This window comes from Clupea harengus, chromosome 22 (assembly GCF_900700415.2).
Source record: "Clupea harengus chromosome 22, Ch_v2.0.2, whole genome shotgun sequence".
NCBI lineage: Eukaryota > Metazoa > Chordata > Actinopteri > Clupeiformes > Clupeidae > Clupea > Clupea harengus.
In genome coordinates, this window is record NC_045173.1 from 22,468,070 (window position 1) to 22,485,571 (window position 17,502).

The following is a 17,502-nucleotide window of genomic DNA, read 5'->3' on the forward strand; positions in this document are numbered from 1 at the left end:
TGTATTAGAAATAGACAAGGAAATATAGGTACATGTGAACATGTATCTATGTATCAGTCTGCTGCGTGTGTGTGTGTGTGTGGTGTATGTACTGTATGTATGTGTGAATGTACTGTATGTATGTGTAGGCTATGTGTCTATGTTGTGTTTGTTATATTTACTTTAATAGTCACGTTCTCGTAAAAAAAAAAGCTCTTGTGCTTGTGAATTTGACACCTCTAGATGGCAGTGCTCACCTGGTTTTCTATACTTCCACAACAACGAACACCATGACCGTGCGTCTCCATCAGCCCTCCTCAAATCCGCGATACTCCAATAGGAACAGGTGGAATTCCTCTCAGATGAACGTCGGGCTGAAATATTACTTTACGTACGAAACGATGCACCAGTACGCAGTGTTTTGGTCCTCAGATACGGATTCTGGGGTTATAATCAAGGCAAATTTGATTTGTTCGGCGACACTGAATGGCACATTATATTGGGAATGAAATTAATTAATATGAATTTGAGTGAAACAGATAAATCATTTTTCAGCGAATAATTCCTCAACGTCTATCTCAACCTTCTTGTTACTGGATGATGACAGTGGCTTGTAGGCAAAGATCTCTGCTCTGTCTCTGGTTTTGAACGTATCTAGGATTCAGTGAAAACTTTTCGGTGTCCACAATGCCAGAAAAAACGAGGTACAATTTGGTGGATGATGTACACGATCTCAGGATTCCGATGCACGACGAGGAAACATTCAAGCACGGAGTGACGTTTGAAGTAAAGGTAAAGCCCATGCATATTTGTATTCTTGTAGTATCATCTAACCTATATAGTATTAATTTAATGTATGTATTCACATTGTTCTGGTTTCATTCTCACAAAATTGGCACATGTGGATTCATTCGTCTCTCCTTTTTTATTTATCTTATAAGTATATTGGCAGCTTGGACGTTGTGCGACCCAATAACCGGATGGACATTCTGGCAGCTATGAGAAGAATACGTGTAAGCTTTGAATTTTCAGAATCGATCAAAATGTCCGTGCTATTTTTCACCCAGTCTAAATTGCTTCTCACGCCTCTACTGACTATAGAAATGTTATCATTTTGATGGCTTGGTAAAAGAACAGTTTGCTAGTTAGGAAACATAGCGCTGTAACAAGAATTCAGTTGTCACTGGTCTCACATTGCAATTTCTGAAGCCATAAGCAGGGGTTCGTTGGAGGACATGAAAGCTGAGGGACACCTCAAATCAGAGGACAATATAAGTTTCAATGACATTAGTGAGAATTATGTGCAATCGAATGAAAGCATGGGACAGGATCTGAACACTGTAGTTTGCCATAGTTTTTTTTTGTTTGTTTGTTTGTTCAGTAATATATGATCCTCAACCAACTATGCTTGTGAAGTTTCATCATGTCCTTTAAACATCAATCATAATAGATATACGAAGTCAGGGAAGGTCAAAGAGAGAGAGAGAGAGGTTTATTCCTCATCCCACAAAAAAACATGAGAGGCATAAGAGTTGCTGCCCCTGCTTGCAGAGAGGTCTGCATTACTGATATTTGAAATGCTCTTAGGCTGTATCTGATGAGGTAGTATTTGATTATGCTTCTTTCACTGGGGACTTAATGTGTTGAGTCCTGTTTGTAGTCCTGTGATGTATGGTTTTGAAAGTAGAACTAGCGTGAGTGGGAAGAACCATACTGCCTCTGATATCTGCCTGATGGAAGTGGTGTAGATGAAAGTTGGTGGGGCTGCCTCCCCTCGTAGAGGATTCAGGAAAACATCTCTGTTCTGTGAGGGAGGCCACTTTGCCCTGTGAGCCTCTGCCAAATCTTGTAAGCTTTCTCGTTTGCTTATGTTTACTGTTTTGCTTCAGGCCTAGTCGGTGGCAGGCAGCAGAAGCATCTGTTAATGTCCAGTTTGATCCACCGTGGTTTTAAAATGATCTGAAGTATTTCATCTGTGGTGTTTCAGAGACAGCTGACACACATACATTACACAGAACCTCTGATAATCAAAGTAGGCCTACCTCTAAACTGGTCCCAAAAGGTATCTTTTATCAGGATATTCGAAAAATAATAGCAGCAACTTGAAGGTTGCACCCTGCATTGCACAATTCATTGCAAGTATATTACCATTTATTATCATATATACTAATCTAGTATTGTAATTCTGTCTGTTTCCATATCTGGCCCAATGCATTCTCTTCTCTTTTTGAATGAATAGTGTGCTCTGGGACATAGTTTGGACCAGGAGTGTTTCTAATGTGCAAAGCATATATTCATCTGTTTTTCTCACAGTATGAGTTCAAAGTAAAGAACATTAAGAAAAAGAAAGTCAGTTTAATGGTGGCTGTGGATGGAGTCAAGGTCATGTTGCAGGCAAAGAAAAAGGTAAGAACAGGTTTGAATTTTACACCTGAGGTGAGAATTGTATTAGGCAAATGGTCATTTTTTTGCCTGTGAGGCAGATAATCATTGTCTTAACAGACATAACAAACAAAGTATCAGTTACTTAATCATTTCAATGGACATCAATGATAATTGCAATCTATATGTGAGGGTTCAATACATGCTATTTAATGTGACTAATGTAGAGTGGTTTCTAACAGGTGAAGGAAAAGGCATGGGATGACAGCCATCAGGTAACTCTGATCCAGGATCCTATCTACAGGTATGTACTGCGTGTAATACATATAGTATACGTATAGAGTCCGTGTTCATAGCAGTTCAGTCAAAAGCCAGTTGAAATACCCCATTAGACAGCTTGTGTTAGTGAAGGATTCCAGGAACCTTACAGAATCTACTGAGCAGGCTGACATTTGTCCACTAGTAGATGACCTTTATGATCTTAAAGTCAAATGGCCATTGAGGGCACGAATGAAAAGGGTAAACTGAGAGAGTAGATGTAATCATACTGGTTGTTGCCATGGAGATCATTATCTGTTGGTGCTCACTGAGTTTTTCTTTCACTCAGGATTTTCTATGTCTCTCATGACTCTCAAGATCTGAAAATCTTCAGCTATATAGCACGAGATGGCCAGAGCAAAGTGTTCCGTTGTAACGTCTTTAAATGTAAGAGAAAGGTAATACAGTTATGGTGGTCTTCTAAACTTTGACTCTTGACAGTTAATTAGATAATCCTAGATCTATTGCAAAGCCTTTTTTCGTGTGTGGCAGATAATGGTACATGCATGAGAATGGTAGATGAGTGATACACATAATTAACATACACACACATTTAGACGGGTGTGATTTTGTATTTCAGTCAACATATCCACCCCTGCCTGTACAGTTGTAATGTCTTATCTTGCTCACACAGACGAAATCCGGAACCCTTAGATCATATTACTTAGCAGTCAAAGAGGTGAGATGTTGTCAGAACATCACAAGCTTGGCTGGTGCAAAAGGGCTTCTGATGTAATTGACTGCCACATTTCCTTAACCTGTTATGCATCTTATGGGGACTAAAATGAATGTGAGTCTATCTTTGCCACAACTGAAGAATTCATTACAAGTATGTTGCATATATTAAGTAGGAATGTCTATGAAAAATTGGTGTTTTTATATGATAAAACAAGTGTAGTCAGAGGAACACAATATATTCAGTCTAGAATTAGTATTATCTCAAAGAATATGTGAATACCTTTGTTAAAGAAAGTATTAGTATATTTTATCATGAATATCTTTTAGTTTTAAGGTTTCTTCCAAAATGCTGTGTGCCCTGCTTCTCCATGTAGATTGGACTTTGGAAGACAATTAGCAGAGTCAAGAATGTTAACCCAGAAACCTAACGTATATGTTTACATAAGATAAGAAGGAGAGAGCGGGTTGTGAAATGTCTTGTTACTGGGCAGAAGTAGAATTCAACTGAGCTGAAGGTATCCAAAGTGCATCCCAGCATCTTGACTGTCATACTGTGTAAACATTGGTTAATAAAAGGACTTGTTTTCAGCACGGCACGTCAGACAGACTTAAGGTGTCTGTCTCCGTCAGGTCCTGTTCGAAAACCGTCCAGTTCACATACATGCTGGGTAGTGTTTTTAATCTGCTAACTAACTGTTGAGGGTCTTATCCCTGACATTTCTTGGTCCTTTCGAAGCCGGAACCCAACAACACCGACCGCCTGGGAGCAGACTTCAGGAAGCCGAAGACAAGTGCACGTCCTGCCGAGAGAAACCATCGGCAGAAAGTCCCACTTAGTGAATTCTACGTGGGCCGGCGGAGAGGGGTCTGCCTCCAGGGAGGTTTGGTCTGACGGGGATCTGAAGCAAGGTTGAACACACAGCATGATATGAAGTAAGTAGCATAAGTTACTGAACGAACGGACTAAAAAAAAAAAGAGATTCGAGGTCTCTTAAAAAAGCGCTAGTTCTAGGCCTATGTGAATGAATGATCTGTGTGAATGAGAGCGTGAATGGAGTAAGGTAATTAAGCAAAATTAAAACTTTGGAAAGTATCTGAGAGTACAAACTCCCAGGGATGTCCGGATTGATTTATCAATCTAGAAGCTCGGCGTCCGGATATTTTTCATAGACTCAAGAGAAGTATTTTGCTTAATTCAAAAAAACTCACCATAATTAATGAATATGAGATGGTTTGAAGAAAGTAAGAAGGCAAGATGGTTTTAAGAAAGTAAGAATGAGATGGTTTGAAGAAAGTAAGAAGGCAACATGGTTTTAAGAAAGTAAGAATGAAAAGGTACGTGGAAAGTGAGAATCAGAAAGTCAATGGAAAGTGAAGAAGAAGATTAAAAGAAAGTGAGCATAAGTGTTATTCTTGTGGAGAAAGAGGGGTAAACTGCAAGCTTGATAAACTATAGAACTGTTACGGTGGCCACGTATCAGCTCTATACATTTTATCTGCTTTGTTCATTTGCACGCACTTTTTAGTCTTAAGTGCGTGAAGGGGGAGTTACTAGAAATTATGTAAGACATAAATAGAGTTGAGCATTTGTGAATGAGAAATTGGGATACTGGCATAGACAGACACTGCGCACGCGCGCAATCCATGTGTCTCATTGAAATAGCCACCAGTGACTGTGGCTGGAAATAAACACAACTGTAAGAAGCTGAATGCTAATACTTCCAGAAGGATTATAATCCTTTGTTTCAAACGGATAAGTGGCTCATTCAGAACTTACTCATTGTGTTTCATTAACCTTGTTTGTGAGTCAGAACGTGCTTGTTTCAATTGGTTGAATCCTACGGGCCCTCAAGAAGGCAGGGGTGTGGTTTTTCCAACAACCCAAGATAACCGGTGGTTTGAAATAATTAATTAAGCACGTGACAAGCAACACAAGGCAATAATCAAAACAGAGGGAAGAGGTCTTATTGGATATAAAAGACCTTACATTGTACTAATTTGATTTAACAGCACAGGTGGGGAAGGGACGTATTGGAATTGTGATCATCATTGTGTATCATCTAATTATCATTGTATCATTATATGATAATGATGGCGATACTGCTTAAATAAAATAATACAAGTGCAGATCGATTTGAGGATGAGGAATTTTGGTCTGATCAACTAAAAAAATCTCTATCCAAATAATCGAATTGCATGAATAGCCGCAGGGGTAGAGGCCCGGAGTTAAGATTAGATTAGATTCAACTGTATAGTCATTGCACAGAGTACAAGTACTGAGACAACGAAATGCAGTGTAGCATCTATAATGAAGAATAAAGGAGTGGGATTCAGAATAATCTCAGAGTGCTATAAATATATAGATATTATAGTAATGAATGGAAATAATTCCAGTGTTGCAGGAATTGTAGGAATTATATTTGCAAAAACCTATTGTATGTAAGCTACGTTTTCATTAGTTTCATTAAAAGATTGTTTGGTGCTCCGAGGCGAGACTAAACGTAGATTTGAGGGGGAACCTACCGTTTTAAATTGATATTTAAAACTAAAATAAGCAAGTGACCAGTTGTTGGCATAGTTTACTTGAAGGTATTTTGTGTAACATCTGTGAAGAGAGAGCATTTAAAATTGCTGAGAGCGCGACGCGCATGACACGAAAAAGATCAGATTAAACTTTCTCTCGTTACCTTAGTAGTGCGCCGTCACAGGGCATAACAAGAGAAAAGTGGAAATACGAGATTGTGATGTGTTGTGAGCTATTGTATGTGCCAAAGTACTGAGTGACTAACATAGCCCGGAATGATTGTAGATTGTTTTTAAAACGTAAGATCGCTAGCAGCTACTTCGACTTTTTAAACAAACCTGTGTGATTGACTGTTGGGACAAAACAGAGAAGCACACGGGTGGGGGCTGTTAGGGGGAACAGAGGGCTCAATCTCACACACGCACGTTCTCACACGCACACACGCACGGTCGTAATTAGAAGGAGAGGAGGTGAAAAGAATAATAATCAGACTACACATATTAGTGTAATATTATTTAAATTCAGAAATACTTTTGGTAGATATGGAACCAACTACGCCGTTAAAGGAGATAGTTGAATTGTAGTCGTCAGAAGCAAACTATTTGATACTGCATAATTAAAAATGGACTGAGCGGACAAGCAATTTGATTCAAGCCCGTGGCTTGAACACAGGTCAGTGGGTACCCAATTATGCAGAATTAGTAAGACCTATGCATGATATGATTTTCTCTCAACCAATGGCACCCCACGATAAGGTTACGTGGACTAAAGAGGGTTCAGAATCTTTTCAAGCGACAAAAGAAAAAATAGCCAGCTCGACAGTACTGGCTCTCCCAAATTATGCGAAACCTTTCGTCCTTATGGTTGACTCCAGACATGGATTCATGACGTCTGTTTTGCTTCGAGTATGGGGGATCAAAATGAGACCCATCGCATTTTATTCGACCCAACTCGACCCGGTAGCTCGTGCTACACCATCATGTGTACAAGCAGTGCTCGTGGATGCATCGGCCGTTCACGCGTCAGCAGAAATTGTGCTGGTTCATGAACTCGTCGTTAAAGTATCCCATGCAGTCTTAATGCTTTTATTACCTAGCATATAAAGCAGACAAGCAGGCAGCTGGCCTGTATCTAACACAGGGAACAGAGGATGATGGTGTAGTTAACATGCATCAACAAGCACCCAAAAGTGAAAAGGGAAATTTGGATAAAACTGGGCGACTCTGAAAGATGAGGTATATGTAAGTCCAGATAGAAAACCCATCCTGTTGCGAGCTCGATACAAATGGGCAGCAATTTTTTGAGTCATGGGAATATCCATGCCTCAACAGGGGGGAGATAAAGACTAGTACATAAACACTGTACAACATATAACCTATTAAAAAAAAAAAAATAGTAATAGTAATTAAAAAAAAAAAAAAAAAATTAAATTTTATTTTATTAAAAATTTGTCAGCAATGTGAAATATGCATTCGGCATAACTCACAGGGAAACCTCAGGCCAAAGAGGGGCGAGTTCCCCAAGCCTGATTATCCTTTCCAGGTAATACACATGGATTATATCCAATTTAGCAAAACCAAAGGGCTGGAATATTGTTTGGTTATAATTGATGTGTCTTCCAAATGGATAGAGGTATTTCCCAGCTCAACCCCAGATTTCCTCACAGTAGCAAAATCACTGTGCAAAAGAATAAGACCAACTTTTGGTGTGCCACAAATTATACTACAAACTAGGAAATGTAAAGAACCCAATACTGTTCGAGTTTTTTCTGTGTCTCCACAGGTACAAGGCCAGGTGAAGGTGGGAAACTGGGTGTTCATCAAAGTCATCAAAAGAAAGAACTGGTCTGACGACAGGTGGGAGGGACCATGCCAAGTGTAATTGCCACCCCAACAGCCGTCAAGATCGCTGAACGCTCCACCTGGATTCACCTGTCACACTGGAACATTCAGAACATTTAGAACATTCAGAACATTCAGAACATTACCAGGATCCACCACTAGCGTTGAGTAGCGTTTTGTGGCGCCAGCAGGGGGCTAAGTGTATAAATCTTGGTCGTTTGAACGTCACCTAACTTCCAGGGAGTGCCCTGAGGGTTAGAGATGCTGCTCAACATAGTAGAGGTGTATCTGTGTTTTTTGTTTTTCCTGTTTATTTGTGTTTATTGTTTTTCTGTATACATCATATCACTCCGTTATAACAATGTCTAAGCTGCTGCTATTAGTGGTTACTTCAGGAGTAATAATGGGTCTCTGGTCCTCCACAAGTGTAAATGAGAGAATCCATAAGAGGTGGATTTCATATGGGGAACATGAGGTCCTGGGGAATGTTACTCACCTGTATTCTACTAATTCATGGTATAGATATGCATCCATGCAAGCGAACAGACTTGATAAGACTAATTGCTATGTATGTACCTTAATGCCAACATCCTACTTTCACCCTAGACTTAAATTAAGGCTACTCTCATTCCAAGCAATAATCTGTGTTGGAGAGAAGTGTGCCCCAGACAACTGGGGCTACAGTAAGCCATTTTATTATACAGACGATACCCAGGTGCAGGATCTGTGTAACAATACCCACCCACTAGCAGAACTAAAAAACATGCCACAACCTAGCTGTCACCTTAAGTGGCAGTCCATTCTATATTCCTAATGTGTTTTTCTATTAGAGGAACAACGAGAGTAGGCTCTCTGAGACGGAAACAGTGTAATGAAATTGTCATCGATACTGCTATACTGTCATCAAACACTGCTTCCTCAGCCAACGTCGTACCCTGTCCATAGGAACAGGTCCTTATGTTGAGGTTGGAATGCAGGGCATTGCCACTCTGACAAGGGTACCCCTAAGGTGAGAGAGGTATTGTGGTTGTGTGGTAGTATATGGTACAGTCATCTTTTTCCACACTGGGGTGGCGTAAGCGCCCCCGCCCAGGTCATGGACCATTTTTGTGTTGTTAGTGCTATCTCGCAGGCAGAGTATCTCGTAAGAAGAGATTTGCTGTTGAGAAGCATGACAGCGTGTGGGGGACTGATGTGCTGATGACTAAAAAGATTTGGACCACCAGCTCCAAGGTTATTTTGTTTCTGTTTCAGGCCCTAGGAGTAGGAAAAGTCATGTTAAGAATGGCAACCCTTAACTATAGGTTAGAATTGTTTGTTAATGCCACCTTAGTCAGCATGGACGGCCTTAATGATGAGGTCTCGCAGATTCGGCTGATGGTGCTGAAAAATAGATTAGTGTTAGACTCACTGCTGCTAGTGGGGGAGTTTTGTGACTGATATCTGTTGTATTTGGATATTGGATTATATTCATAGTGTCTCTGTGACTGAAGCCTTACAGCAAATGAAGGTTGTTATGTGATGCTTTATTACAAGACAAAGTGGTTAATGTTCGGTGGTGAAATCTGGTTGTTTGGTTTACATCTGGTACATGGTGGTAGATGATGTTGAAAAGTCTGTTCTCTATTGTAGCAATTTGTATACTTTTTGTATTTTATGATGTGTATTTCTACATGTTTCTAAGTTCTCATGTCTAGTCTTGTATGTACTTCGGTATGGAGTGTACTGTTGTCTTGAACCATCAAGATGATGATGTTTTAGTTTAATGATGTTTATACTAGTGTTATTTTCATGATAAACAGGAGGGAAATGTTAAAGAAAGTATTAGTATATTTTATCATGAATATCTTTTAGTTTTAAGGTTTCTTCCAAAATGCTGTGTGCCCTGCTTCTCCATGTAGATTGGACTTTGGAAGACAATTAGCAGAGTCAAGAATGTTAACCCAGAAACCTAACGTATATGTTTACATAAGATAAGAAGGAGAGAGCGGGTTGTGAAATGTCTTGTTACTGGGCAGAAGTAGAATTCAACTGAGCTGAAGGTATCCAAAGTGCATCCCAGCATCTTGACTGTCATACTGTGTAAACATTGGTTAATAAAAGGACTTGTTTTCAGCACGGCACGTCAGACAGACTTAAGGTGTCTGTCTCCGTCAGGTCCTGTTCGAAAACCGTCCAGTTCACATACATGCTGGGTAGTGTTTTTAATCTGCTAACTAACTGTTGAGGGTCTTATCCCTGACAACCTTTGCGAGTTATTCCAAACCAGCTGCAAGCAAGTGAATAATTATTAAATTGTCCTAAATTATTGGACCAAAATATGTAAAAAATAATTGACAAAATAACTGGTAATAAGTGGTGAAACACTTGATAAAACCAAAAACATACTGCAGAATTTTACCAAGAGCCTGAAAAGAAATATGAGACCATGATAAGGGAGAGAACAAGCAGATGAGGAATGACTTCGGCCTCATCTCCTCCGAAATGGGCCAATCCATCACAGTGATAGCACTTTCTTATTGTGATGTGGTCACATGCACGTCACGTCACGTCACGCCGGCACCAGCCCTCCACCTGACTCTTACATCCCCTCCCCCACCCCTAGCACACAAACCATTTTGTGACCCTACTTACACCCCACACATCCCAAAACGTTTTTTTGGGTTAATCAATTTAACCACACTGTTGCCACAGTAACCAAGCTGTCCAGCTGCTTTCATTTCGTTCGAGATTCTATTCTGCCAGTTGAAGGTAGTAAATCATTTGTAATGTCCTACAGCTTCTTTTGACTGGTATTTACCATGTTCTCTGTGTTATATTTTCTTCCTCCTCTTCCTCTTCCTCTTCCTCTTCCTCTGTGCCTCTCATCTCCTGCCATGTCAGAGTCAGGCCATGGAGATTGTACGGACTGTGGGTCAGGCTTTTGAGGTTTGCCGCAAGCAGAGTCTGGATGACGCTGACGAACAGGACATATTAGGTGATATCTTCTTTCCCTCATTGATAGAATTAATGGAATTTCCATCCTTTATTTAGGACAACATTCTCCCTTTTCCAAGAAATCGATATATTTTTTAGTACAGGAAGGGTCACCTTGTGTTGAATGTGCCTCAAAAGCCTACTGTGTATAGGCATGAATATGCTTCAGGTTAAACCCTGCATAGTGTCCAACACCCATGAGGTAAACATGTGTAAACATATGCCCATATGTCACAAAGGCTCTTTGCATGGGTGGCATGCAGCCCACGCCAAGCAGAGGTATAGATGCATAGCATTAAAAGAAAGATAATGGCCAGGTTTTGGAGCTGCTGTAACCTGTAATTACCCAGAAATCAGCCATGAGGAAAACCGTAGAGGTTTATAAGACCTGGCCATAGGGGACCACATAACCTCTGAGGACAAGTTTAAATTGACACCTGCTACACATGGCTTCAGTTACTACACAAATTGGGCCTACCTCCCTGTTTATATGTAACTCTTTCTCCTCACTTCCACCCTTAGCTTGGATGGGGAAAGAAGAGGACGAGAGGGATCCAGTGTCTGCTGGCACATCAGAGGACATTAACCGCAGTGTGAAGGACTCCAAGAAGGAAAAGAAGGTAATTATGCCCCTCAGTTTTTCATCTGTAAAGGAATACTAAAATATTTCTCTACTGTGCAATACAGTTAATCTGGGTAGACACAGATTAAACTAAGGCAAGTTTTCCTTTTTAAATAAGTTGTCATAATCTTTCAACCCTCAATGGAAACAATGGTTTTGCCCTCTGAAATGACCAACAGGGGTCAGATATGAGCCTCAGACTCAAGAACAAGTTTCACACATCAAAACAACATAAAAATAATGTAAAATTATAGTCTTAAATAATAGTGTTAGGAATCAAATTGTGGTAAACTACATTTGCATAGAGCCATAAGTAAATGTTTAATTGAAGACATAAGCTATAGTTGATGTTGGAAAGTAAAGTAAAGGTGTGAAACGTTAAAAATACAACTAGCTAGTTGCACAACTAACTAAACACCTAAAACCTCACTTTCTCTCTCACAGCTAGCCTTGGCTACTCACATCAGGTTTTAATTATTTTGAGACACTAGGGGACACTAGGTCTTCCTCATTCATGAACATCTCCTGTAGGCTCCCTCTGCCTCTGCCACCTCTGTTAACATTACCCGCAGTAATCATGATGACAGGTGTTAGAGCACCAACAGAGTGAGAGCTGAGGAGAAACATACAGTGCCTCCACAACCACCATATTTGTCAGTTACAAAGTCCCATGCCAGGCCATTCTTAGGTCTCCACCAGCTACTGTCTATTCCCCACTCAGCCCAAAGGCTTGGTCTCTCATGGTGACCTTGGACATTTTGCATTTTGATATGAACATGAATTTTCCTAGTAGCCAGTCATCACATACAGAGGAGGAGATGTTTGCTGCACTGTTCAGTCAGTGGCGAGTGAGCACATTCATGTTTATTTTCCAGCCACATTTAGCCACAAGTCCAGACTGCGTAAAAAAAATTGTGAAAAGTAAGAAGATAAAAAGAGTTTCTATGACTTGGGAGACCTCTGCAGAGTAGTTCTCGTACCCAGTGCAACCACCAGAGAGGGTGGTTTTAATCCTAAGCATTTCTGAAGTGTGAAATGCACTATGGGCTTATTCAATATTAATAACCCTGTCAGAGAAATGTATTAAACTTAGTATCCTGATACCAGCAGCCCATAAACTCTCCCTTTTAGTGTCATAATAAAAAAAAAACTCTATAAGGATTGAAAATTTAGCAGTGGATAAAGAATCATTGTATTACTATGTTCTTTTCGGGCCAGTTTGTCTAAAGAACTTCTTGGACCATTTCTTTAAGAGCAGTAAATTCATAAATGACTTTGCATGTAGGTGTGATGTCTAGGTGCACATAATAATTCAGGAATGATAATCTGCAGTATTAAGTCATTACGACAGTTTTCACTACCTTTCAATAAAGGTATTATAAAAATGATAAGAATGTCTTTTTGATAATATACAGAGACCAGAGAGGTGAATAGACTTGTGTGTTCTCCCCTGAAGTCCACCACAAAACTGTTAACAATGCCTACTCTATCAGCCCAGCTCCCTATTAATAGATCTCGCAGTAGGACAAGCCTGAGATGTTTGTTTTCAGATAGTTTTTCTCATGTGCTCAGTTGCTGCAGGACTGTATGTAGGTCAGGAAGTGTTTAGAAGCCTATCCAGGGTGTTGAAGCAGCTTTAGTGCAGTATTTGATAAAGATGCTGCTGTTGTGTATTAGATCATGTGAAGTAACAATTCCGTTTTTGATCATCACTAGACACAGCATGTGTTGGAGAGTTATTTACTGATTGCATTCTGCTCCATATGTCCAGACTTAAAGGTACAGGGTGTTGTTTTTAGTGGCATCTAGTGGTGAGGTTGCTGAATTGCAGCCAGCTAAATACCCTACCCTTTACAAGCGTGTACCTACGGTGGCCGACAAATGCCATAACAATGCGAAAAAGCCCTGTCTCGAGCCATTGTTTTGGTTTGTCCATTCTGGGCTACTGTAGAAACATGGCGGAGCAACATGGCGGGCTCCGTGGAAGAGGACCCGCTTCCTATGTAGTTATGAAGGGCTCATTCTAAGCTAACCAAAAACCAACAATTCATAGTTATAGGTAATTACACTAATGAAAACATAATTATGAATACTATATTTCATTTCTACTAAAATATGCCACTAAAACTACACACATTTAAGAAATGTTTCACCAATTATGCTGATAGGAAACTTAATTCATGTGAATATACTGCATGTGGTAGCTGGAAAAGAAAAAAAAAATGCTCACTACACATTTGATAAAAAATATTTAAAGCATCCAGCCTCCCCTGAGGTCCTGATAGTGCACCCACATCAGCATGAAGCATCACTCTCTTTAGTTCAGCATGAATCTTTAATGAATGTGTTGATGTTTTGACATGGTGCAGTCCATGTAGTGCTTTGATGTCATCTAGTTTATCCTGCCTCAAGGAGAAAAGATTCCAGCACTGACCACCATGTCTCTGTTTTGTACATGACTGTAATACATTGTGTCTGATATAGGCCAACAGCACTCAAATGCAGATACACCTGTTCAACTATTTGAAATGCATGCAGCATGCTCTGGGAAGGAATGGCCTAATCAACTTCAGGAACACTATATCCAAAAACCTACATTCAAACAAAATGTAAATGATTGATTCAAATTGAAGCTTTTTATGTTTCAAATTGAAAAGTTTTCTTTTCCTACATCCATGTCATGCACTAATAATACAGTGCTCGAAAGATATTTCATGTAGGCAGCTATTCCAAGTCTTTGTCAGCATGGACAGAAAAAGGTGCTCACAGAACAATACCTCTATTGCAGGATGCCGCGGTCACCACGGAAACCCCGAGACTAGCACAATGGGGCAGTGAGTCGGCCCTGTCCGTGGAGCACCACATCCGGCTGCTGCAGAGGCAGCTCCAACAGCAGGAGCAGAAGACCCAGGCAGCCACCTCACAGGCAGGGACACGTCTCTCTCTCTCTCTCTCTCCGCATCATGCTACTGATGATGGGCATTCATACATCAAAATGGAGGTGGCAGTTGTTCTCTGTTCTTCTAATGAATAGTCACGTTATGATATGCCCTTTGACTGTGGGTGACAGCTTGTGACACACAGAACTGACCTGCTGGGTACTTGTAAAAGACATTCTTCCCAAAAATGTCAGTCAACAATAAACACTGTCGGTCACTGTAGTCTAAATTATTAGGGCAAATGTCTGGAAGCATACCCACGTGTGTTTGCGCGTGTGTGTGTGTGTGTGTGTGTGTGCGCGTGTGTGTGTGTGTGTGTGCGTGTGCGTGTGTTTGTGTGCAGGTGTGTGTGTGTGTGTGTGTGTGCGTGTGTGCAGGTGTGTGGGGCTGCTTTTACATTATTTGTGGAGTACCTGATCATTTACTACATGAAGCCATGTGCATTTGGTGCATGCAATATCCATTCATCTCCTCCAGTACAGCATGTGCTGATTGATGTATGCATCAAGCATCATGTTCCCTGTGAGTCCCTTCAAGATGAGTCCGTCTGCTGACTGCCTCTCTGTGTGACCACTTCCAGGTGGCTTTGCTCCAGCAGCAGGTGCAGGTGGAGGTGGCAGCCAGGGCCGACGCCCAGAGCCGGGTGCAGCAGCTGCTGCACCAGAACGCCGAGCTGCTCCAGCACCTTTCCCTGCTGGTCAAACACGTCCAGGAGCTGGAGCTGCGTGTGTCCACACACTCCCCCTGTGAGTATGGCTGCGTGTTGTGACAATATCCCCCCCCCCCCCGCCCCCTCTCTCTCTCTCTCTCTTTCTCTCTCTCTCTCCGTCTCTCTCTCTCTTTATCTATCCATGGGTGTGGGTGTGTGTCATGTGTGTGTCTCTTCTGCAGTCAGAATGGCCCTGGTCCATTACACTGAGGCTAGCTGCCCTGTCATTCCAGAGGGATTCATCACAGGATCTGCCAGGGGACGGTTGACTGTGCAGTGCTGTTACGTTGCATTACTCTGTGTTAAATTTGAAGCAGATTCTATTTTAAGCTTAAAGACACACATCTAATTTAATCTCCTCACAGTATTTATATCATCACAAATGACATGATGTACTGTACATTAAACATTTACAAGATAATTAGTAGGCCTATATGCCTAAAATTGCAATGTATTGTTCTTTTCTGAAAAGTTAGTATCATGTATGCCCATGTTACTCATTTATTATCATGTATGCAGTATTACAGTCAGTTAATACTGTATAACGCTCTTGTCTCCAGTGGGCTCCCAGGACAGCCTTCTTGAGATCGCTCTCCGTCCCAACATGCCACCTGTGTCTCTCAGCGCCACTACGGCCTACGCCTCTCCCCTCTCACAGGGCAGCCTGCTGGGGATGGAGGCCTGTCCCATCCAGCTGGAGCACTTCCGCTTCCTCCCGGGCCCACCCAACAAGGACCACAAGGCTGACAAGGACCAGGACCCAGACCCAGACCAGGACTCAGGCCAGGGAGACGTTGAAGAAGTCTCCCCAGTGGAGGGCTCCCCTCGGGGGGAAGAGTTCCTCTTCGCCGGCCTGGAGGTGCTGGGCTTCAGGGAGTCGGGCATTGCCTCGGAGTACGAGTCTAACGCGGATGAGAGTGATGAGCGGGACAGCTGGGGCCAGGGTGAGGGGTCAGTGCTCCTCCTGAGCGAGCTGAGGGCAGAGGCAACATCAGGCACAGGGAAGGGGGAGGTGTGAGCAGAAAGGAGACAGCAGACAACCTGCAACCCAACTCCACTGAAGCATCAATACCATTGCATTTCCATTTATTCGTTTGTTCAGACACTTCTTGTTCCAAACTAACAGATGAAGCAGTGTAGTTTAATGTAAAGAGTGTCAAAGAAGTCAGACTTAGTATACCTTCTCAGTCTCCCAGTCTAATCAAGTGCTAATCAAATTACATGTCAGCCCCAAAAATAAACAAACAAAAAAATGCATCTGCTGACATTTTTAGCAAACTATGGGTTGGTTTAACATTCATCACACACATTCTCAATGTAACCCCTCACTGTGGTGGGCCCATAGTTAGCCTACCTTTCTGAAATGTTGACTGTATTTCTTCTGAGCCTGTGAGACTCCTGTAGCCTTCAGATCTAAACGACTATTCCTGTGGTGCTTTTTCGTCTCAGGTCCTCACTCTCTCTGAGGCAGTGCATGATAGAAAAATATTGTTTAGATTGTTTTATTTCTCAGTATTAATTGCATTAGCTACATCAAAATCTCACAGTATATATTTTTTCAGATTATGTCAAGAGTGTAATTCCCCATGACAGTCAATTCATTGTCCTATTTCTGTGTTCATTATTTTTTGTCATTTCCTGTCTTTGAAGTTCTGCTATTAACAGTTCAGTTAGATTACTGGAGATTTACTGTAGCATGCATCAGAAAAGATTACTTCACTGTGAACATTTTAATTCAGAAGACGACAGCATGTTTCAGAGCCGTGTGGATCCCAAAAGCAGTTCAGTGCTGGGTAACAGTTGTCCCCGCTCTGTTAATATGTGTGTACACAGACCTATGTGTTGTGCATTGCTTCTGATATGTGCAATTTCCTGAATAAAATGTTTTTGTTGCTCTCTGCTTTGTGTGTGTCCATCTTACATTTTTGAATTTAATTGAATTAAAATTACTTAATTTAATTGTTTTACTTGCAAATATGATTAGGGTAGAGATGATTCCCCTCAATTGTATATAAAACCTGAAGAAAAAATGAATAGGGAATGAGCTCATTAATCTGTGAATATTGCCACGAAGCCTAGATAGTTTAATAATCAGTTACATTTCAATTACAATATCAAGAAGAAAAAGAGGGAAAACAATACAAGCTTACCAACACAGATTGCAAGATGCTGTTGTTGTCTGTGTTGCTTCAGTATCATGGACACTGGGGTTTTGTCTAATGAATGGATAGAGTACATGATTATACCTTGAAATTGAACTCCTGTTTAGAGTCAACATTGTCTGGCAATGGTTACACTCAGCCACATGCAAGATTTGTAATGGCAAATGTAGTATCTTAATACTACTTGTAAAGTCAAAAGGAGCCATAGAATGCATTTTCACAGGGATAGTGGGCCTATACTGTAGACATGATGATTGAAGTGCACTATATTTCAATTGGAGCAGAAGGAGGGTTAGTGAAATGTATTGTCCCAGCATAAAACTACAGGCTGGAGTGTGTTCTTTTTTTCTCAGTAGCTCTGTGGCCGTCTAA

At 41.0% G+C, this 17,502-nt stretch overlaps 1 protein-coding gene across 1 annotated transcript; it reads left to right on the forward strand.

The window, feature by feature from the left end:
* The first annotated feature begins 304 nt into the window (after positions 1-304).
* On the forward strand, positions 305-16,553 carry nos1apb (nitric oxide synthase 1 (neuronal) adaptor protein b). Its single transcript, XM_042702982.1, has 10 exons — positions 305-771; positions 921-992; positions 2,293-2,385; positions 2,604-2,665; positions 2,969-3,077; positions 10,606-10,699; positions 11,221-11,318; positions 14,109-14,256; positions 14,802-15,005; positions 15,529-16,553. The coding sequence occupies exons 1-10, from the start codon at positions 667-669 to the stop codon at positions 15,984-15,986; spliced, it is 1,443 nt and encodes a 480-aa protein (XP_042558916.1). The 5' UTR covers positions 305-666; the 3' UTR covers positions 15,987-16,553.
* Positions 16,554-17,502: the final 949 nt, after the last annotated feature.

Bases quoted from the DNA above. Each gene is read 5' to 3' on its own strand.
- nos1apb (XM_042702982.1), top strand. From the start codon at position 667: ATGCCAGAAAAAACGAGGTACAATTTGGTGGATGATGTACACGATCTC. The intron at 10,700-11,220 runs GTGATATCTTCT...TTCCACCCTTAG, and splicing joins TGACGAACAGGACATATTAG to CTTGGATGGGGAAAGAAGAG. The intron at 15,006-15,528 runs GTGAGTATGGCT...TCTTGTCTCCAG, and splicing joins TGTGTCCACACACTCCCCCT to TGGGCTCCCAGGACAGCCTT.